The sequence below is a fragment of the Labrus bergylta genome, chromosome 1 (genome assembly GCF_963930695.1).
Source record: "Labrus bergylta chromosome 1, fLabBer1.1, whole genome shotgun sequence".
NCBI lineage: Eukaryota > Metazoa > Chordata > Actinopteri > Labriformes > Labridae > Labrus > Labrus bergylta.
In genome coordinates this window covers 3,802,050-3,824,644 of record NC_089195.1, presented here as the reverse complement: position 1 = coordinate 3,824,644, position 22,595 = coordinate 3,802,050, and the positions used below count along the sequence as shown (strand labels likewise).

The 22,595-nt window shown below is 41.8% G+C and overlaps 1 protein-coding gene across 2 annotated transcripts in view; it reads left to right on the top strand.

Moving 5' to 3' along the window:
• Positions 1-258: 258 nt before the first annotated feature.
• LOC109997709 (MLLT6, PHD finger containing) overlaps positions 259-22,595 on the top strand; it is a 28,014-nt gene continuing 5,677 nt past the window's right edge. The window contains exons 1-16 of one of the 2 annotated variants that reach the window (XM_020652286.3): positions 259-639; positions 3,156-3,235; positions 3,530-3,584; positions 3,697-3,806; positions 8,397-8,500; positions 9,184-9,277; positions 11,451-11,561; positions 11,796-11,885; positions 11,981-12,128; positions 14,068-14,910; positions 15,427-15,626; positions 16,666-16,783; positions 16,962-17,028; positions 17,744-17,892; positions 21,051-21,251; positions 21,529-21,605. In XM_020652286.3, coding sequence (XP_020507942.2) covers positions 531-639; positions 3,156-3,235; positions 3,530-3,584; positions 3,697-3,806; positions 8,397-8,500; positions 9,184-9,277; positions 11,451-11,561; positions 11,796-11,885; positions 11,981-12,128; positions 14,068-14,910; positions 15,427-15,626; positions 16,666-16,783; positions 16,962-17,028; positions 17,744-17,892; positions 21,051-21,251; positions 21,529-21,605 — 2,556 coding nt within the window. In that variant the 5' untranslated portion in view covers positions 259-530. Of the gene's footprint in view, positions 640-3,155; positions 3,236-3,529; positions 3,585-3,696; positions 3,807-8,396; positions 8,501-9,183; positions 9,278-11,450; positions 11,625-11,795; positions 11,886-11,980; positions 12,129-14,067; positions 14,911-15,426; positions 15,627-16,665; positions 16,784-16,961; positions 17,029-17,743; positions 17,893-21,050; positions 21,252-21,528; positions 21,606-22,595 lie in introns of both variants that reach the window. The other variant, XM_020652285.3, reaches the window with a different exon arrangement.

Here is a 22,595-nt window from a genome sequence, read left to right as displayed (position 1 = left end):
TGTGTTGTAATTCTGTATAACTCCAGAAGATGGCGCTGTTTACACAAAGTTGATCAATAAGACTGAGAGCAGCCAGCGGTTTTTTTGGATGATGGATCCACGTGTTTCACGTATAATATAAAGCGGTTCATCAGAAAAAGTGACCTCCTGTGAGAGATAAATAAAGAGATAAAGATAATTAACGTAACCGTGCGTCACAAAGTGGGGGATGTAACAATAACTTGCTACCATCAGCTCTGACTTTTATTCCGACCCAGAGGAGCAGGTCTGAGCATGCGCACTGCATCGGTTCTATGGGGACGGGAGGAGGACATCACGGAAAAAACGTAGCAGCAGCAGCACCACAAACCCCACACACGCCGAGATTTCGTCTTCTCGCTGCGCTGTAACTGCGCGACGAAAAGCGGGGCTCACGACTATGCCCGGCGCGGCGTCAAAGTGCGGGGAGAGGACCACTTGACAGGCCTGGGCGGAGGTCTGAGCCTTTTTGCCGGGGAAGGGGAAATACATTTGTTTCTTATGGGAGAAGCATGCGGGAAATGGTCGGAGGTTGCTGCGTGTGTTCAGACGAGCGAGGCTGGGCTGAGAATCCGCTGGTTTACTGTGATGGACACGGCTGCAGCGTCGCCGTTCACCAAGGTAACGTTAGGCCGCTGTTAGCGTGTGATTACTGGGGCAGCTGTGGAGGCTGAGCCGGCGGCTGGAGAGGCAGCCAGCGGTGCTTTAGTGGTGGGTCGGCTGTCTACGTGCGTGTTTGTGTGTGTTGATGTGTGTGTGTGTGTGTGTGTGGGAGGGGTAGGTAGGTAGGTAGGCGTGCTGTTTGTTGTTTCCTCTCAGTCGACACACATGATTAAACACTCAGGGCCAAAGCACAGTGACATGGAGCCTGCATGGCGCCTAGATGCCACTTAGGTCTGTGTGTGTGTGTGTGTGTGTGTGTGTGTGTGTGTGTGTGTGTGTGTGTGTGTGTGTGTGTGTGTGTGTGCGTGTGCGTGTGCGTGTGTGTGTGCGCGCGCTGTCTGGCCCGGTCGGATCCACGACATACTGCAAGAGGCGTGTTTTGCGACAGGAGAGGCCCGCCGGTCTGGACACCGTGTTACCTTTTTATCGGACCAGCAAAAAGGGGCAGCTGCCCTAAAAAAAAAAAAAATCTAATTTCTGCAGCCTGGCACTGGTTGTTGGGACAAACTCTTGCAGGCTGGTTTTTATTTATGCTTGGCTGACTTAATAAATTCTGCCCTATAATCTGCACCTTAAGTTTGTGAAATACTGATGATCCTCAAAGAAGTGATGAAATTCAAGACAATATAATATGTCTATATTATGATTATAATAAAATCTGATACAGCAAGTTGAATGAAGATTTGTCATGAAACCGACCAATATAAGATTTTTGAGCACAATACAGACAGCAAATCTTCACCAACTTCAGATAAGGTGGTTGATACAGTAAATTGTTTCAACTGGAAGGAAAAAATGCATCATCTTTAAGAATTTTTGAGGGATGCTTTCTTACACAAATAACTGAATTAGAGAAGATATAATGTTAAAAGCATTTGGTAATAGACCACTGTCATCTGGCTCCTCAGTTATTTAGGTTAGACAGTGCTGAGAGTCACACCAAGTGTTGACAACATTTCTTATTCACACTAAGCTTTTTTTTTTTTTTTTTTTAAAGAAAAAAAAATATGCTGCGTGGTTTAGGAAGTTTTTTAATAAATGAAAATTGTTGAGCTTCTGTAGTTCATGGTAACAAGAGACTTCTCTTCAGACTGCTTATATTGTAAACATAGGGGCATGTGCTAGTGCTAATAAAAGAGGGAAGTTTTTTTTTTTTTTAATTCAGTTGTCTTGCAGTGCTTTAGTTTCGCAGTGTCTGACCCCGACAAACCCACTGCCCACTTTAAAGTATGTCTGAAGTATCAGAACAGTTCATCTATTCCAGCATCTCAAACACGCTGATGACACTGTTTGCCAGTTTCGAAGACAGTCACCGTAACCTTTTAAACACCTCCTAAAAAAGCTGATTACATTACCAGCATGCCGTTGATTGAATTTTTGATCAGCTGTGATGTAAGAAAGTTAAAAGATGTTATTTATAGTCCATATCCCCCAGCTCCTACAGAGAATCGCTTTAAAGTCTTTATATGTGATTTTTTGATCCAGCAGATGTCGCCCTTGAGCACCATCATAAAACCAAAACAACTCGCGCTGCATTGTTGTGTTAGCATGCTAATGCTAGCGATCTTTATTATGCTCGTATCTTCACACTGCATGTAAATTGACCTGAAATGAGCGTGATCTAGAAACACAGTTAAGCAGTGAGTACAGTATGTTATTCTTCTTTTCTCTAGTCCCTCAATTAAACAACTTTTATACACGAGGGGAGGAGTCAGCCGGCCGTCCCGGCGATGTAAACAAAGTGAAGATAGGACTCTGAAAACTCTGAAAGCGTCACAGACAGTGGGACTCGGGTGTTACACCCATTGTAGACAGTCATGACTCACAGAGTTATTTTCAGAGGATATACTTGATTTATATTATATTTAAGTGTGAAATATCACATAGAAAGCCTTTAAATTCCTATGTGTTTAAAAATAATAATCATTGTTTAAAGATAATCTGATCAAAATGACATGAGATTAGATTCTTAAACATGTAAACACAATGCATGGGGCGCCAGGTAGTTAAGGGGGTTAGTGCGCTTGCCTCATGTATAGAGGTTGTAGTCCTCCAGGCGAGCGGCCCGGGGCTCGAATCTGACCTGTGTCTGCTCTCATTTCATCCCCAACTTTGATTTACAGCTCTATTCACAGACCTATCGCTACAACACAGGCATTCAAATCCAAAAAAATTAATCTTGGAAAAACAAACACATGATGCATGATGTACATATATTACAGTAATATAAATTCTGTTGTACCTGTATTTGTTAGGGAAATTGCTAATGAACACCGTTGAAGAATAGGTGAGCTTGTGCTAATCTGTTCTGTTGTGTGTGTGTGTGTGTGTGTGTGTGTGTGTGTGTGTGTGTGTGTGTGTGTGTGTGTGTGTGTGTGTGTGTGTGTGTGTGTGTGTGTGTGTGTGTGTGTGTGTGTGTGTGTGTGTGTGTGTGTGTGTGTGTGTGTGTGTGTGTGTCTCTCTCTCTCACCCAGCATGCTATGGCATAGTCCAAGTGCCCACCGGTCCGTGGTTCTGCCGGAAGTGTGAGTCACAGGAGAGGGCGGCGCGTGTGGTGAGTATGCCAGCACACACAACACGACACAACACGTCCATCCCTTCCTGCTCCACCCGTTATATGATGGTAATAATAATAATAAAGTTTATTTATGTAGCACTTTTTGCAGACAAAGGTCACAAAGTGCTTTACATCAACAAAAAACAACAACAGCATACATACAATGAAAGAAAAAAAAATGAGTACATCCTGCTAGAACCAGGAGCAATAATTGGCACAATAAAACATTAAAACGTTAAAACACAGATGAATGCCACACTCACAACATGCTCTGCTCTCTCGCTGCCCCAGAGGTGTGAGTTGTGTCCCCACAAGGATGGTGCCCTCAAGAGGACGGACAGTGGCGGTAAATCATCTATCTGTTTGTCTTGAGTTATACAGCAAAGTGTGTGTGCTTCAGATTTCCATTCATAAGAACCTTATCTTTCTATTGATCTGCTGACGATGTCTCGGGTCAGGCTGGGCCCACGTTGTGTGTGCGCTCTACATCCCCGAGGTGCAGTTTGCCAACGTTCTCACCATGGAGCCCATCATCCTGCAGTACGTCCCACATGACAGATACATCAAGGTACTGACACACACTCTGCTGAGACACATTGAGAATTGAACAATAGAGCTGTTTTCTTCTACACACTCCTGAAAATGACATTTCAGGCAGAATGCACCTGGTCGCATGCATACAGTCGTGGTGTCACCATCCCCTCCTGTTCACTTGTAGTGAAAATGTACAAGGGGGGCTGTCCAAGTGAAAAAGGTGGCTGTTTGCGTTCTCACATTTAGCTTGCCGCAATAATTTCAAGAAATTTTTATTTTTATTATATATTATAAAGATTTTTATTGTAAAAAGTGTGAAAGCACCGTGACTGGCTTCAGTGTGGTACTTTGTCTCAAAGTTTACATGGGCGTTCAAGCTATTTTTGAGCTAGGGCCTTAATTTGACTTATTTGGGGAAATTTTATTTATTGGTTTTTTTTTTTTTTTAAAGAGGTCATATTCTGCCCTTTTTGGGGTTCATATATTTAATCTATGAACTTCTAAAGTATGTTCACAATAGCTAAAGTTTTAAAAAAGTCTTTGTTTTCATGTACTGCCGCTCCATGCACCGGCTCACTTCTGACTCTCTCTCTAAGGCTCTGAAGTGCCCACGTTCAGAGTCCCCATGTTTGCCAAGTCTGATCTGATTGGTCGGCCTGTCGGCTCTGCCGTAATTGGTCAGTCGCTCAGCCACTCTGGCTCCGAGGGGAGTAAAAACATTAGCACCTTAGCACTACTGTGCTACCACAGGCTACAGCATATCGTGGGCGTGCTACAGAAGTTAATGGGCGTGCAACATGAGCTGCAGGGCTTGCTACAACGAGCCAATGGGCTTAGATCAGTGATCTCACACTGACAAGACGTCACACTGACAGTTTTTCAAGGGGGGCTAGAACCGAGCGTTACATGCAGCTAATGCTACAGCTAACAGGAGGCGGTAGGAGAAGCTGCGTTTCCGCGGACATTTTTCACATAGATGTGCCTAAACATGCACAGGACACTTGGAAAACACACTAAAGAGCATATAAAACCAGAAAAAGCAGAATATGGGACCTTTAAAAGGATCCAAACTCTTCAAGTTATTTTTGTTAGGGTTAGAGTTTGAGTGACCTGAGGCCACCAGACTCCATCAACAAAACAGATGTCTTTACAACGCAGAACATGTTGCTGATAACTGCCTCCACTTGTTATTATTATTAATAACGGGTTAGTTATTGTTATTATCTGACTATTTTAAAAGGTTAGCCTGAATCTAATCCAACACACAAAGTTTAAAAAAAAACATACTTGTCTGAGGCAGCAATAGACCAGAAGGATGACGCGAGGTCAAAATGAGTGCTTTCACACATTCATCAAACTCCTGAAGTTTTCAGAGTCAGCCTGTGTGAGGTGTGAACAAACAGCCACATTTTTCACCACAACTTTATCATTTAGCATTTCTCCTGCCAGCACCCTGCTGCTTTGTCATGATGTCAGAGTGAGCTGATGTAACCCGTATTTAAATACGAACACCTCCACAACCTCGACAACCTTTTATCGTTCATGCAATTTTTTATTATCAATCACAAAGTGCACACACAGTTTAGTACTCTTTAGCTGGGATCTTATCGGTACCCAGAACTCATGCTGTCCCACAACCAATTTCCTGAACAACTACAATTAACCCTTTGTGGCCGTGATATCTGTAAGACATCAGTGCAGGGACTTTGTTTCAGACCACACTTTGTTTCAGTGTCAACAATCATGAGAGACATCCATCATCTGCATGACTGTTGTTTAAACAAAACATGAAATAATGCAAATACATGTGGGAAACACACAACTCTGGTTTCTTCTCTCCACCTACGCATCCCGTACAGACCCAGAGCTGAATGTGGCAAGGTCACGCCTGCTCTCTGGAGGTTGTCGAAAGTCATTCTGGGAAATGTGGGAGACTTCCAGCTAAAGCAGAAATAGATTCAGCTTGTCAAGGGAACAACAGATACTTGAATGTACTGATATGTGCTCAAGAGATTAGTTTGAAGTCACATGTCAAATATAAAAATTAAATATAGGAAGCTTATGTCTTTGAGAGGTTTTGGCCCATTGGTCAGACACTATCAATACTTAAAGATGTCCACTTAGGTTCTTGGGTATGGGCATTTTTAAAAGTTTCAGTGAAAATAAGAAATTAGACATAAAAGACCTGTGAAACAATTGGATTTTTTGTTATTAAAGAAACATAAATAAATGTTATCCTATTGAGAAATATTTTAAAGACTTCTCTTCACGCAACATGCACTGCATTTTATAATTCATGTTTCATTTTCATTTATATCACATCAAATCAAATCACTCTAAAAATGGCTCTCATACTGATACTATTAAATCCACCAATGAGCACACACTTGGCAGCATACACAAAGAAAGTCATTTATCTAATGGGATCAAACATGGAAAATATATAAGAAAAGCATTTCTTTCACAATTATATTTCTCATGCTTTTTTTTTTCAAGATTGTCTTGAAAGGAAGTTTTTAAAGTCTGCCTCCATAACGCGCATCTGCAGTTAGTTTCATCAGGAGACGGGCCTGATAACTAGAAGACTTGACTCCAAGACTTCTTCAGGAGTCAGGACTAAAAAGGGGAGGGACTTAGCCTTTGCTCCTGGCAGAGAAGGGTTGAAGCACTGGGATGAAGTACTTGCATTGAAAGTAATAAAAGATGAGGAGTGCTGATTTTAAATTTTTCACAATGAGTACAAACCAGAGGATACTTGCTCCCGTACTTTGTTTTGGATTAGATTAAGAATGTCTCCTCTTAATCTGACAACTGTGGACTCAGGATGTGGCTGAATGCAGAAGAAAAATCAGTCATGGAAAGCGATCCTGTTTGTGGGAGAAGTGAACTCCTTCTGATTTGTTGCCACTATAAAGAGCAGCAGTACCAGTACTTTTTTCTGAAAGGTCAGAGGTTTTCAACTGCTGCGATTTGAAAAACACACCGAGCAGCACTGTTGCCTTTTGGTCCAGAAAGCTTACTGACATGTTTACATGTGAAAATGTTTCATGCTGTACACTGACTGATGACATAGAAAGATAATGGGACCTCACACAGAGATCTAACTTGTAGAGAGAGACCGCCTATGGGAAACATATGTTGTGCTTTGACATTCAGAAATGAAACAAAATATCAGATTCCTTTTTCTTTCTTTGTTGTAAACCGTTTAGCCACAGACTTGTTTCGAGACATAGCTTTTTTCTTCCATCAGCTGTCGTGTATACATTTATACCTCGGATGAATCTTTGATGGATTAAGATTTATGCATTGCAGAAAAAAGATAGCAGTGTATGCAGCATGCGCCAGAGCCGCTCCTTTAAAGCAAACCACGTTACAAAGAAATCAATATTTGAAGCATGGGGCTGAGCAGCCAGTTGCAGACATGCCGTGTTTGTGTCTCTGTGCGTGCCTGCATTTAAATGTACACATGTGAGTGTTTGAGCGCCCAGTTTCATATTACTGTGTCAGCTACAGTAAATTGCATGCAGCTTCCCCCCCCCCCCCCCCATCAGAGCCATTCATCCACATTTTGCCTGCCTGCATTCCTAGACGGCGCTACAATGGACAGTGAAAACTTGAGAAGCCACTCTTTCTTTTTGACGTGCTCGGTGCAGTGGTGGTGTCTCTGGCATTTCATTACACAGCAGACGTCCTCAAAGGGAGAACAGAGGGCAGAGTAGGATGTGGGGTGTAAAGGAAAGGACAGAGGAAACGGGAGAGAAAAGGGCGAAGCAGAGAGGGTTGAAGCAAAAAGGTAGAGAGCCCGCTGTTCCTTTGTCCCGCACCTGTTGCTAGGCCTCTCCTGCCCCCCACCAGTCAGCCCCGCTCATTGGGGGGAAAAGCTGCAGAAGTACAAAAGCTCTGTCTGTGCGTCAGGGTTTGTCTGCTGGTGTGTGCTCAAATGCTTACATGTATTTTGCAGACGTGTGTGTGTACATTAACATGTCATTTAAAGACTCATGCTGCTCACCATTGATACAAGAATTCTGCTCCTGAGCCTCCTTTCTCAACCCTGGCTACATTGGAAGCTATTTTACTTATTCTGTTAGTTTGAAGAAGAAAAAAAAAGTAGATGACAAAGAAAAAGTGAAACTAAGGAGCCTCGAGAAAGGGGGAAAAAAAAATCCAATGTAAAAGCTGCATTATTATTTTTTTATCCAGCCACAAGCTCTTCAATGTCAACTTTTTTCCCCACAACATTCCCAAACATCTGCTGAACCGTTCACTCACACAAAGTCGGCGAGCGCAGAGCAAACGGCTTTTGTTTGAAAGCTCCATCTGTTGTCTTAGCCAAACATCCTGATCTTTTACAGTATAGCTGTGGCTGCCCTCAAATTAAGAAGTCTTTCCATCTTTCCCACAATGCAATCACAGCGGTTTCACCCTAATGGCCCGACTAACGTGAGTGTAAAGAGTGTGCTCTGCTAACGATAGACAAACACTTGGAAGAGGAGACCTCCCAAGAGGTTTCAACTGCTTTCCATATGGACCTGCATTTTGTTCTTTAAACAGCAAGGACTGTGAACTTGAATAAACTGACATGTGTCTGTTACTTCATCTCTTTTTCTCTTTGCTGCTTCATTAGACCTGCTATATCTGTGAGGACCATGGGAGGGAGAGCAAGGCTGCCTGTGGAGCGTGCATGACCTGCAACAGACAGGGCTGCAGACAAGCTTTTCATGTCACCTGGTAAGAGTTAACGTGTGTGTGTGTGTGTGTGTGTGTGTGTGTGTGTGTGTGTGTGTGTGTGTGTGGGTTTGTGAGTGGGGTGCATGGAATTGGTTGTCTGTAGCATGGTGTTTAGCTAGCTCTTGCGAGAGTACCTTCAGAACTGTTGTAACATATACCTAAGAATATATTCACAAGTGTCTGTACAGTGACCTAAATGTGATTATTCAAGAACAGGAGGAGAACAGTTCTAATGGGAACAGCAGCAGGTTACCAGAAAGAGCCAATCTCTGTTTCCCATAGCTGTATTTATTTTATATACCTCATTATCTCGTAACATTTTAGTTTTATTTGCTCTTTTTGTTTATTTTTCGTCTGACTGGCAGACGTTGAAAACCTCAAATGAAGCTTGAAAGGATGTGGAGTAGATTTTTGTGTGCACACATTTGATATTTGATCCCTGATGTCGTGACCAATCACAAAAGCTCACAGGTAACATCAAAGGGAGATGTCCAGGTGTCTCTTGTCAGGCGTGTGTGTGTGTGTGTGTGTGTGTGTGTGTGTGTGTGTGTGTGTGTGTGTGTGTGTGTGTGTGTGTGTGTGTGTGTGTGTGTGTGTGTGTGTGTGTGTGTGTGTGTGTGTGTGTGTGTGTGTGTGTGTGTGTGTGTGTTCTCCTCTCTGATCCTGTGACACCCTTTGTGCAGTGCTCAGATGGCAGGTCTGCTGTGTGAGGAGGAAGGCCCAGAAGCTGACAATGTGAAATACTGTGGCTACTGCAAGCATCACTACAACAAAATGGTAAGATGGACGACAGTCTGCAAACAAACAAGCACAAAACACCTGAAGTGAAATTAAGTTGTAGAGTTACAAACATCTTGAATGTCAAGAAAGAAAAAAACGATCCCTTAGATCAGGGATGTCAGACATACGGCCGACAGCAGATTTCATCTGGCCCGCGAGACGTTTTGGGAAGAAGGAGGAAATGTATTGAAAAATATTTTGAGATTTTTTTATAAATTAAATATTTGTAATACGTATTTTCCCCGAATTGTATTAAAACCTATGTAAAATGAGCAACGTAAAGGTTGATATCATGATACGAATATTAATTGAACGGGGCACTTTGAACTATCTTCTCAGCAGGGAGTATCACGAGCTGCTCCTGCATTACGCTGTTAATACATCACATCAGCAAACAGGCTGAACACCTGAGACAGGTGACACAGAATGCAGGTTTTCAAGAGATCGAAGGAGTGATATTTCTTCAGTTTTATTTGCTCACGAGTTGCCAGAATCATATCAAAGCTACGGGACTTAACCGCTGCACTGCGCGTGCATCATGACGGTCTTCAGTTCTGTGCACACTTCTTACCAGTTTCTCCTGTCTTCACTGATGTAAAACTAAAGTTTTACTAATGATAACAAAGCTTCCTATGGAGTGAGCCCCAAAGAGCAGCTCGTTCAAATAAAAAACAATCATCTCCGCCATGCGTAACGGCCCAGACTGTCTCCACACATCCAGACGTTGAGCCTGATGCATCGCCCGACTAGTTTTACCTCTGGTTATTGTAAAAACAGTAAATTAAAATGAATATTAACTGATTTTAATTACAGATGGTTTATTTTTAGGTCACCCAGAGGTGAACATGTTGATCACCTAAAAGTTTCAGTGCGACATCACTTCTAAATGCAGTAGACTGCTGTTGGGACTTTATCACCAGCTTTAATCAGACTGTAAAAATATAACTATTACTGAACATTTCATTCTTATCTGAAAACAATATCACGCACAGGCTGTCCGATCATACAGAGGTCCGCTGGTTTAACTGTGGAGCAGCGCTAAAATGCTTTCTCGAATTGCGCACGGAGATGAAACAGATTCATGACGCATAAAAAGTCAGTGACAGAGTTAGATTACAATAGTGCGGACACGGAGAAGAACGGACAGCCAGACTCATATGAAATGTCATTTGAGCAGCATTGTATTACACTAATAATAATTATAATGCATTTTATTTATAAGCGCTTTTAAAAACTCAAAGACACTGTACAATAGTTAAAAACAGAAAGAACAGCACAGAAGGACAGACTAACAGACATTGCAACATTACACACAAATCATAAAGATAACAACAATAAAGGTAAACAACAGAAAACAGGAAATACATCACAATCATACATTAAAAGCTTGTTTGAAGAGGTGAGTTTTGATAAGTGATTTGAAAGTAGGAGGGTCGGTGCAGTGTTGAACGTGTGTAGGGAGTGAGTTCCAGAGAGAAGGTCTGTCCCCCCAGGTTCGGTGCTTGTTTCTAAGAGGGGGAGATAGGAGGTTGGCTTTTGAGGAACGGAGGCTGCGTGCAGGAGTGTGAGGGTGACTGTATAGCTGCTTCTTCTTCATCAATTCTTCTAAGATTTAAATTGCTTTGGCGTCTGGATGTATAAAGAGAGCTGGGTAAAGCGCTTGAGGTGAGGCCCTGTACATGGTGCTCTGTGGCACATGAACCAACTAAAGTTTCAGTAAACTAGTTTCAGTTCTACCAAAAATAGAATGGGGCAGGGGGAGGGGGGTTTGTTCCTTCGCTGCTCTCTTAATTTAATATAATTTAATTTACATGCTACAAGTGTTGCTCAAGCTTCAAGCCGTTCACTCTTCATGCACCTTGTTAGTTGGTGAAGTTGTGCCAAAAAGTCCCACTCTGCTTCTTTAGCTCCGTCTCCCAACCTCTGTGGATCTGATGCATTGTGCCCAATGTCTCCATCCTGGATGCCACCTCCGTAGCTCTTATTGGCTCTATAGTGAGCTGGGGCTAACGTCAGTCAATGAACCAACACCAGCCTCTTTAAGTCGTAAGGGCTTCTATCAAGCACCAACATAAGAAGCTCAACTGCTCTTGCCCATATTTGATCTTCATCTAAAAACCAATAACATGCTCTGTTTAATATTTCCATAACACCTCAATTTTTTTTACAGCAGAAGAAGCTGCGCTCCAGTGAAAACACAAGCAGCTCCATCTGTCATCCCAGAGGTCGCCCCACCTCTCCATCATCCCAGGAAAAACACCATCACCACAAACTGAGGAAGGTCAGCACTAAAGAAGTATCACGATCCGTTGCACCTCAAGCAAAGGAAAGCATAAAATATCAGGTTATAAAAGTCATGCATTATCATAAATGAAAATGTTGTTCTGGGGCATGACACAAATAATAATCACTTGTGTATGTTGAGGCCCTTTGTGTAAGAGCTTTTAGTGAATGTTCAGTCGGACCTTGTTTGTCTCCTCTCACGCCTGAGCTCTGTGTGTCCACGTCTGTTCAGAGTCATAAGGACAAGATCCGACAAAAAGAGCGCCACAAGAAGTCCTCTGACGGCCTGAGCACCTCAGTGATGACCAGCAGTATTGAAAAGGTATTCAAATCTAAACCCAAAAATCAAAAACAACAGAAGAACAGAATCAATCAGACTTGTGTATTTATGGCTCGTGTGTCTGTCTTGTGGTGCAGATATCCTCCAGTCACCACAGCAGCAAGGACAGCGAGGGAAAGTCCAAGAAGCAGAGCTCACACAGTCACAGTCATCGCAGCAAAAAAACAGGAAGCACTGGCAAGAGCTGCTCCTCGTCCTCCTGCTCCTCCAGTCCGTTCAACACAGGTACCACATGGAGAATCCAACATCAAATCTATTGATGAGATGAGATGAGATGAGATTCAACTTTATTGTCATTCCACATATACAAGTATAGAGTAACGAAATGAGGTTTGGCATCTCACCAGAAGTGCAGTAAGCAGAAAGTGCAAGAGTCTGTGCTATGTACAGTAATTACAAAATTTACAGATGTAGACTAAAAAAAGTGAATTATTAGGTATATATGGATGGCTGGATTAATGGGATGCTATAAATATAAATAAATGCTATAAATATAAGTGTATTGATAGTATGGAGTTTGGAATGAGAGGCATTATGTTGTTTTATGGTTCCAGATGTTTGTACTTTTTGGACTAGATATTTGTTTAGTATATTACATTTATTTGGTTTGTTTGTTTACTAATTGGGTTAACACTGTGTGAGGCATCTGAGGTTAAATAGGTAGGTAGGAGGACCAGCATGCACTGGGGTAGGCCTACATTTATTTGTAGCAGTGCAAGAGAGGCAGCAGAAGCCTTGATTTTCTTTGTTCTTTTGTTGGCTTCCTTCCTTTGTGGAAATGAAATCATACGACACCCAGGGCTTTAACCCTGTGTACACATTGGATTAAGATTAAGATTTTTGATGTCTAGTGTGACATAATGATTACCACACACAAAAAAAGACTGTCCATTTGTTGTTGTTTTCCTGTGTAATGTAGAAACACTTAATGGGTAATGTATCAATGGGGTATTTAATAGGTAATAACAATTTCAACAAATCATAGCTTTTAAGTCACATGACCAAGCGTGAAGGGCTGGAGGGCAAAAAGAGCTTCAGCCACCTCTGAACACTGTGGTTCTGCAGCTGAGCTTGTTTGTTTTCCATCTCTTCAAAACAACAAATGTTTGCATCACCTGACAACCGCGAAAAAGTCAAAGACATTTTGTGGCACTTGCTACCCTTTAATACAGCACTCGTAAACATTATTTCATAATCTTAAAAACAGCAGAGACCGTGCCAGAACTTCCCGTTGGTGATGTGTTTACTCGTATCTCGTGGAGAACTCTTCCCCTTACACTGCCGCGAGGGTCAAAGCCTACAAAAGTACAGATAGATTCATGTATTTTTAATGGGGCTGAGTTAATTGTGCTGCTGCTGTTTGGGAAGTGACGTGCAAGAAATTCTTCATGAAGTGTAAGCGAGTTCTAATTAGCTAGTTATATGTTACCTCACAACTGAATCAGGATCATTGTCAGCTGTCACGTTCAGTCAGTGTCTCTAGGAAGTAATGTTAGTTCAAAAGTAAGTAATATTGAACTCTTGTAAGCACAGGATTAGGAGAAGTCTGTTCTTTTGTTCTCTCAAAGAAAACAGCAGAGCATCTAATTCATCCACAATCTCCTCCTCTCCTTTCTCAGTTGGGATTCTGAAGAAGTACAACCTGATTCAGATTCAGATTTTTTATTGTCCCACAAGGGGAAATTTACGTTGCAACAGGAGCACACAGAAGACAAGAAACACAAGGACAACATCAACATCACCATAACATCAGACAACACAGCAAAATATAAAACCAAATAAAAACAGCGCAATAAAATCAGTCAAGAGACCATACCAGAATGGAAATTGAAGTTATTAAAGTGCAAAGTGGAGGTGTCAAAATGTGCAATTCAAGTGCAAAAAGAGCAACAATAGCTAATTGTTGTTCAACATATTAATTGCACTGCACCTGGGTATGTTTGGTTGTCGATTAGTGCATCCAATGAATCAACAACTGTCTTTAGTTTAAATAAAGAAAGACTAATATGTCCTGTCCTCACAACAGTCACATAGTCCTTCTGTTGTCTGCATTCATCTATTCTGGAAACACTGCTGGGTTCAAACCCAAACTTTGCCAAGGCGTACAACTTCAGAAGTATGTTTTAGTTTGTGTGTGACCACAGGGTTTGTTCTTCTCTTACAGGTGGCTCCCTGACCTCCACTCAGGATTTCCATCAGTTCTCATCATCATCATCCCGTCTGGAGCGCGACCACGATCGAGGCGGCGACGACCACAGCAGCGATGAGCGAAAGGAGCGTCACAGGAGGCCGGCGGTCCAAGAGGAAGAGGAGGAAGATGAGAAGGAACGGGACAAAGACGAGGAGGGGGAGGGGGAAGATGAGGACGAGGATGAGGACAGTAAATACCACAAGCCACCAGCTTTGACTTCTGCTGATGTCCCACTGGCGGGGTCACAGGGTCACGACCGGTCCGAGGGCAACTCAAGCCCCTTTGAGAACAAAGTCACTATTTCCACCTTTGGGTCCATCATGCGCATCACGTCCACGTCCAGCCTGGGCAGCAGCAGCAAGATCCGCAAGATCTCCTCATCGGGGGACTACAAACCCTCCAAGTCTCTCAGCAAACAATCCCAACTGAGCACGCCACCCATCCTAGAAGAGGCGGACCTGGAGGAGAAATCCGCTCCCCCGCCGCTGCCCCGAGAAAGGAGGCACCGCGGCAACAAGAAAAGCAGCCACGGTCCAGGACGCCCACGAGGCAGCAAGAACCGAGAGAGGAGAGAAGAGGAGCATCATCACCACCACCACCACACAGCACCTCCTCCTCCCCCTCCTCCTCCTCCTCCTCCTCCTCCGGCCTTAACCTCCTCTGTTTACCCAAGCCCATCCTCCATCCCTCACCCCGCCTTCCCCTCCACTCTTCCACCCACCAGTATCACTTCCTCCTCTTCTTCCACATCATCTTTCTCCTCCTCCTCTGCAGGCAGTTTTTCCACAAGCCGCGGCAACTCGCTGCTCGGCTCCGGTGAGTCTGACTCAGGGGGTGTGTGTGTGTGTGTGGTAGCCCTCTAGCTTCCTGTTTGTGTGTATGTATGTGTGTGTGAGAGAGTGAGATGCATCACTCATCTGTTGGCATGTTGGTGTGTTCATATGCAGCTCCATTTTAAAGTGTTGAAATGTTTCCATTACCTATGCGCCGTGTCAGCACAGAGGAAGCAGCCTCTCTGTATGTCAGGTGTGCAAACTGTTGGCTGAAACTAGAAGAAAAAGACCACTTTAAGTCAAAGCCAATCAGGTTGAAGCAGGTTTAACAAAGGCTCTGTTTCATGATGATGTTTGTTAATAAAAAGTGGTTGTGGCATTCAGACATCTGTGACACAGTATTTAAGATGGAGAGATTGTTGTAGATAGCGGTTGAAGTCTGCCCTGCATCGTTTCCTGCCCTACTTACATATCGTGTCAGGTACAATATGGGTCATTTTTTTAGGTTACTACTACTCATAAACTGAAAATGACAATAATTCTAACAAATCTTTTCTAGGTATCTACTCCAGTCTCAAGGACCCTCTCACGCTGGGCGGGGGTGTTTGCAGTACCCCTCTGTCTCTGGGTGGAGGGGTGTGTAGCACCTCCCTGTCCCTGGGAGGGGGTATGTGTAGCACCCCTCTCACCTCAGGACTCCTTCAATCACACGTTTCCTCCCTCTCACTTCCGTCAGTCAGTGCCGTCTCAAACACGCAGGTACTTTGCAAAGAAGACATTATTACATCACACTGCATGAAACATTAACAGTGTGTTCTCACTTTGTACTTTGTGTGCAGCCAGTTTTGTTTTTTTAGTTTTAAATGAACGTTGTGAATGTGTTGTGCTGCTTCAAATAAAAACAATAAGGACTTTTTTTTGTTATCATACTGCCATTATAACCAAGGCAAGAGCCTGCATTATTTAAAAACATATGTGCATGTTTTTTACCCACATATTAATTCTCTTCAGCAGGTGAGCTTTATGTGTCTGATGTCTTTACCCAAATCCACTGGTGGTGGATCAATGTATGTAGCTCAGCCCTGAAAAACAGTTTGTACACTAAATATATGACTTCCTACCAATGTGATCACATAAAACATGATGACATCAGTGAAACCTAATGGATGGACCAGTTGGTGCACTCATATTACTCCTAGCTGACATGCACACTGATAACACCCCCATCATATTAAGGTAAACAAAACAATACCCTGAACCCTTGAGTTAGAATTTATTTGAATGATCATTTGTCAAACCAAGACTATTTACAAGTATGGCGCATGCTAACAACACATCTATAGCATGATCCATGATGTGATTATAATGCTCACTGTAAAGAACATGAAACTTTGTAGATGCGCTGTTACCAACAGAGTGGATGAATTCTCATTGATGTTTTTATTTATGACTATCAGCTGATCATTCATTGATACTTCACTAAGTCTATCGAGAGATATTAACCCAAAAAAAACTAAAATGACTAATTATTTCAGCTCTTTAATCACAATGTCTTCCTTTTTAGCATTAAGTCAAAAATAAGCTACATGCAGAAGGTGGGGGGGGATGATTCCATTAACATGTAATGTGTCTCAAAAACTAAATGGACACAAACCCTGCACATATTACTGATTATTTCTTCTCATTGCTTTCCTCTGTTTTTTTTTACTCGGAAAGCATTTCCACTTTAACCAACATCCTTCCTGATCGTCATGAAGATTTCTCTGTCAGCCAGATGTTGATGCTCTATTTCTTGTAGGTCCATCCGGGATCGAGCACCTCCTACAGTTTGACCTCCTTACAGCCGTTTGCCAGCTGTCTCTCCACAGCCCCGACACTGCCACCACTACTGAGCCAAGCCCAGACCTCACTGCCAGGTGAGAGCAGGATGCACATCAGAGTTAGCGAGATTTGTTCTGAAACTCACTTTAAAAAAAAACTTTAACTGGAAAGCTTCTTCTGACACAATATGAGGGTTTCTTTTTTCAGAATCTGACACACATTGATCTCTTCATATTGCAAATAAATTTGATGACTCTTTGGTTCTCTTCTCAGAGACGGACCTCGATGACTGTCGCTTCCCGTGTCAGGGGAACTCACCAAGAGACAGTCTTTCTTCACAGTATGTCTCATTTCATTGTTTTATTTAATGTTGAAAGGGATTTCAAACACTTGTAAGCCAAGGTACAAAAATGTTGATGATTTTCTCCAATAGATGACTTCAGCAGTCCTTGCTGCAGTAAATTGAAATGCCTCTGTTGTGATCCTTCCTATGACGCTGTCAGGCAAACAGAATAACAATCTGAGCCTTAATGAATAACAAGCACTTTTAATGAATGGACTTTGTATTAGTCATTCCATTTCTTAAATATGACGTGTTGGTTGGTAGCATGGCAGCCCTGTGTACAGAGGCTGTAGTCCTCATCGTACCAGTCACAGATTCGATGACATTTGGTGCATGTCATTCCCCACTCTCTCTACATGTTTCTATTGTCTGTTTTATTGAGTCTTAAATATACAGTTTGGAAAAAGTAGGGGTTCCTGAAAAGTAGAGAGAATAGTAAATAGTTTGAATCACGAGAGATGTCCAATCTACTCATCTTGAATCCATCAAATAAAACATGTCTGGATGGATCATGTTGTAGCTGAACTGTAGTTTTTATCTGAGCAGTTTCTATTTCTGTAACCAGCAACAGAAATCGACAGGAAAAGAGCTGATGGTTATCGACCCCAGTCACCCCATGTGAATCAGAAAGAATACAAACCACAGCCAGGGTAGTTTCCCAGAAGCGACTTCTCTCTGACTCCATGTTGGTTTTCTCCTCCTCCACACACAGGTCTCCTATGAGCTGTCTTCCTCTTCTGTTTGACCAGAGAGACGGGTTGAGTGCAGGAGTCAGAACCCGTCCAGAAAACGTCCCAGCAGCCAGCTCTCACATCGAGCTGCTGCTGGAGAAACACAGCAATGGAGAGATGGGAGTCAACAGTGAGTCTGAAGAATAACACACAAGGTGGTTTTAGGGTGAAGCTGAAGGTCACAACATGATCCATGCATGGATGCATTCCATGTTTGCTATCTAAAAAGTTCAGTCTGAGCCAAGTCACAACATTTTTTTAGACGTTTTTCCCCCAAAATAAATACCAGATACTTTGACCTATTTTAATACCCCAACAATCTTAGAAGCAGAAATCTTAAAAAAAAGGCTAAATTATCTGACATTTTTTATCTATCCTCAGAAAACACACTCAATCTTAAATCTAGTGCCGCTAGATCAAAAAACATATTTTTTTCTAATAAAAAGAAAGAATAAAAAAATTCATGATATCACTGTGTAATATCCTGGAATAGCGAAAATGTATTTTTAAGAAGTAACCGTTAGTACAAAAGAAATGGAAATGCTTAAAGAGAGAATTTAATCTCAGCCAAATACACTTCTTAACTCCTGTTATTTAGATTGATTGATGGACTTGGTTCTTTTCTAGTCTTCTGATTACTTGAAGCACTTTTTACACTGCAGGTCACTCCTACACATTCACACACTGATGAAAGTGGCTGCTATGTAAAGTGACCATCAGAATAACTCATCTCATTCATACACAATCACACGCCACCGACAAAGCAGCGGGAGCAATTTGGAGTTAGATAGATAGATAGATAGATAGATAGATAGATAGATAGATAGATAGATACTTTATTGATCCCGAGGGAAATTCAAAGCATCCAGTAGCAGGTTACAAAGACGTACATGACATGAAACATTTGTTACAAGTTAAACCACAAAACCGACACCTCCCCCTCCCATACATATATCTTAACCTCCCCAAAAGATGTAAAGAATACCCCTAGATGCAATTAAAAATAGACTTATACAAGAAATGTACATAACCCGTGCAGGGATAAAAATATATGTGCAATAAAAAGTTAAGTGTCTTGCCCAAGGACACATCTGAGCTGGGGATCGAACCTCTGACCTTCCTGTTGAGAGACAACCGACTCTACCAACTGAGCCTTGGTTTGATCTGTTTTTTTTTTTTATAGAGTTGTAATGGACACAAAGTGAAAAGATATAATAATATATATCTCATAAAACTCATAATTTGGACAAAAGATCTTGAAATACATGAAAGTGTCCGACATATAAACTGCTGTATTAGTTTGGGATCAAAACTAGGTTGAGGATTACAACTATCTTCACTTTTAGAGCACAGTAGTAGCATTTGTAAGCTGCACATGCTTTCATATAGCTGCAGTCCTCTCTGTGAGGATACGATCGAGTACTATTTAGAGATGATGAATGTGAACCTGAGGACTGCGTGAGGGGTAGAAAATAGTGCCGCAAAGCAGAAGCTGCTTTGTTTCCCTTTGTTCTGTTGTGCCCTCATGAACCATACTGCTTACTCCATCTTACTCACTTTCCCTCTGGGGACATCAGCTGACGCTTGCTTTCAGATCTATTCTTTGCTGCTGCTTTCTCTTTCTACACAAAGTCCTGTCACAAATCTCATCTCCAGTTTTTCAGACTTATTTCAGTGTTTGTTTGTTTTTTACCACTGTCTCTCTTTTTGCCATTGTGTCCAACTTAAAGTGGGTAAAAATACACTTCTCTGTGTTCCAGTGAGAGTTCACTTCTCTTCCACTCTGCAGAAATTAGAGAGTGTTTGTTCAGTGGGTCTGAGATGCTGGGCACGCTGCACAGACAGCTCCATAGAAAATCAATTAGAGAGCATTTAGGGGACGGGTTGAATTCTATTTCAGACCTCACAGCGATGCTGTTAGTTTGGTATCTAGTATTAATCGACACACGGTCACAAAGGAAGGAGTAAACCATGCAAGCTCTTGATTGCTGATTGAAGTCAGAATGTTTTCAGATGTACAGCTTTTTAATACAACAACCATGGCGTCTAGTATGAAGAATAAAAAGTGATGTGAGCTGCAGAAATGACAAGAACGGTCTTTTACTGTCACTGCTTTATGGCAATGGATCTTACACTCAGCTTTGAAGTCAATGAACTCCAAAACCTTGTTGTGGCCCAAATTTGAGGATATTTTTGGATGTCCAAAGTTAGTTACAAACTGCTGGTTGGTCCTACATATAAAACCTCCCCAAACACCAGGATCCAGGATCCTGTCCACACATCTACGCTCGGGTCTTACTCCCTCCACTGCAGCATGAAACGTGGGACAACATCGCCCCCTTTTCCATGTTTGTATCTTTTACACAGAACAGCAAGGGGGAAAATATTTCTGCAACTACAAATGTTAATTTAGAAACCATGATTGTTTGTATGCAGGACTATGTTTGATCTTTATTCATTTTATTTTGAATAAGCCAGCCTTTAAAGCTCTTATAAACCTGTGCACGGTCCAACTCTATGTGTTTGTAAATCTTTTCCTATATAGGCCTCTTAATCTTTGAGGAAGTGTTCCCACATACTGTTGTTATCTTTACTAACCCTGTTCCTATAGAACATCCCAACACAATGTAGTACAAATGAAACACCAACTATTTTCTAATTGAGCTGTTAATTTGGGAATTGAGACATCATCATTTTCATCATCCCCGCCCTGTGTAGTGTCACTTTACACACCAAAGCTTTGCTAAAGATTGTAAGTACCAAAATAAGTAAGAGGATTTAAAGGAGAGCCATATAATGAAAACTCTAACTCTTAATGTTTTTGTTTTTTTAAATGTACATAATTCAAAAGATTACAATGTTGAGTTATTTGGGTCACAGACACAGTTTGGGGACCTCTTATATCTTCAGGTATTAGCTCTGCTCTCTTCAACATTAAACCCATGCAGGGGCCTACTCGGGCTGTTTAATGGAAAACATCTGTAGGGGTGCACATGACCTCAGGCTGAAATTACAGCTAAGAGCAGGACACTTCTTACACTACTTTTGGTACAGCCTCGTCTCTTTTTGCACAACGTTGTTTAAACATAACTGGCTCAAGTTAATACAAACAGTAAATAAAGTACATAATTATGAGTTTGCAACTATTAAATACATTTCATCTTTATATTTTTTGTCTTATTTACTTTGATTTTGTTTTGAACACTCAGACAGCTGAAAATGATGAGCTTCATTGAAATGTTGTGTTTACAGTCCATGACATGTCTATCCTCTCTTTGTCTCTCATAGTTGTCGAGATGCTGCAGTCACTTCACTCCCTGCAGCAGGAGAACCAGCGGCTCCAGGACCAGATCCTCAGCCTGACCGCCAAAAAGGAGCGCCTGCAGATGCTCAACACTGAGATGGCCGTGCAGTTCCCTCCTCACATCATCTCCGCCCAGAGCTCCATGCACGCCTCAGCCCAGATCAACTTCCTGTCATCCAACCAAGGTCAGACTTCCCATCTCTTCTGCACACTGAGATGACAAAACTTTAAAACCAACAATCTTACATTTTTGTCTGCTGTTTTTTTTTATTTCCTCCTCCCCTCACAACAGTACCCCTGCATATTAGCATATTAGGCTAATCTCTTAAGCAATACCCAGAAATGATGCACAAATCACAGATTGTCATGATTAGTTGATTTGAGGCATATCAATGTAAATAATGAATGACATGGTGGTTGATTTTGTCCTCTTCACCCTGTGTTTATGTCTCTTTTCTTTAGACCCCCTGAGCATCAATAAGAGTCCTCTGTCCAAAAGCTGCTTCCTGAATGAAACTTCTTTTGTTACCTCGTCTGAGGTGGGCACCTGAAGACCCTTCTTGTCTTAGGGCTCAAATATACTTGCTTTTGAACCACGCGTATGCGTAGACAACCTGCTGCATCGTGAATATAAATGTTCACACACTTACCTATGTACAACGTGTGTTACTGGAGGATTCCTCTAGAGGGAGCACCACATAAATCAGACTGCATAAAACACTGTAGTAGAGATGATCTGGCACCAGCTTTGTTCCTACACAACAGTAATGACAAATCAGAGTGCAGGTAGTTGTCGACTTGATCTGTTCACTTTTCTTCAAAACTTTCCACCATTTTCTTGGCGGCTCTGGGGTGTCTCCGATGTGATCATTTACGGTTTCATTACCAGACAACTCTACACTGCTCCTAGCGGTTATATGCGTGTTGTATCTTGTGGACGCGTAGAGTTTAATTTCTGAGGATGTGCACAACCAACACTCCAAACCTCCGCAGGATACACGAGGCTGATGTCATGCGTTCACGTAGTTAAAAGCAAGTATACTCAGGGCTTTAGACTCACAATAAAAACTAGGATGCTACTAACGCTATTTTTCGTTTTTAATTATTATTCCTGTTAGTATTGACATTCAGTTAGTTGACTGATTTATAAACTGTTGTTTAATAGAATAGAATAGAATTACTTTATTGATCCCAAACTAGGAAATTGTGGCGTTACAGCAGCAGGTTGTCCAAACACACAATATGAGTAAATAAACACAATATAATATTAAATAAAAAGTACATAAGCACTAAAAATATCAAAACTAAGAATGAGAATATATACAACCAGGATTTAACTAAACATTACTAGTCTTAAATATGAAAAGATTAAATACAACATACTTTGCTGGAGATAGATGTAAATGTTCAAAAACAGAGTTGTAAATGGACAGTATTGACATAAAGAATGTTTCCAGAAGACTAAGACAATGAGTGCATATTGTCCGTTTCAAGCTAATTTTAACATCTAATGTAACCACTCTGCTAAG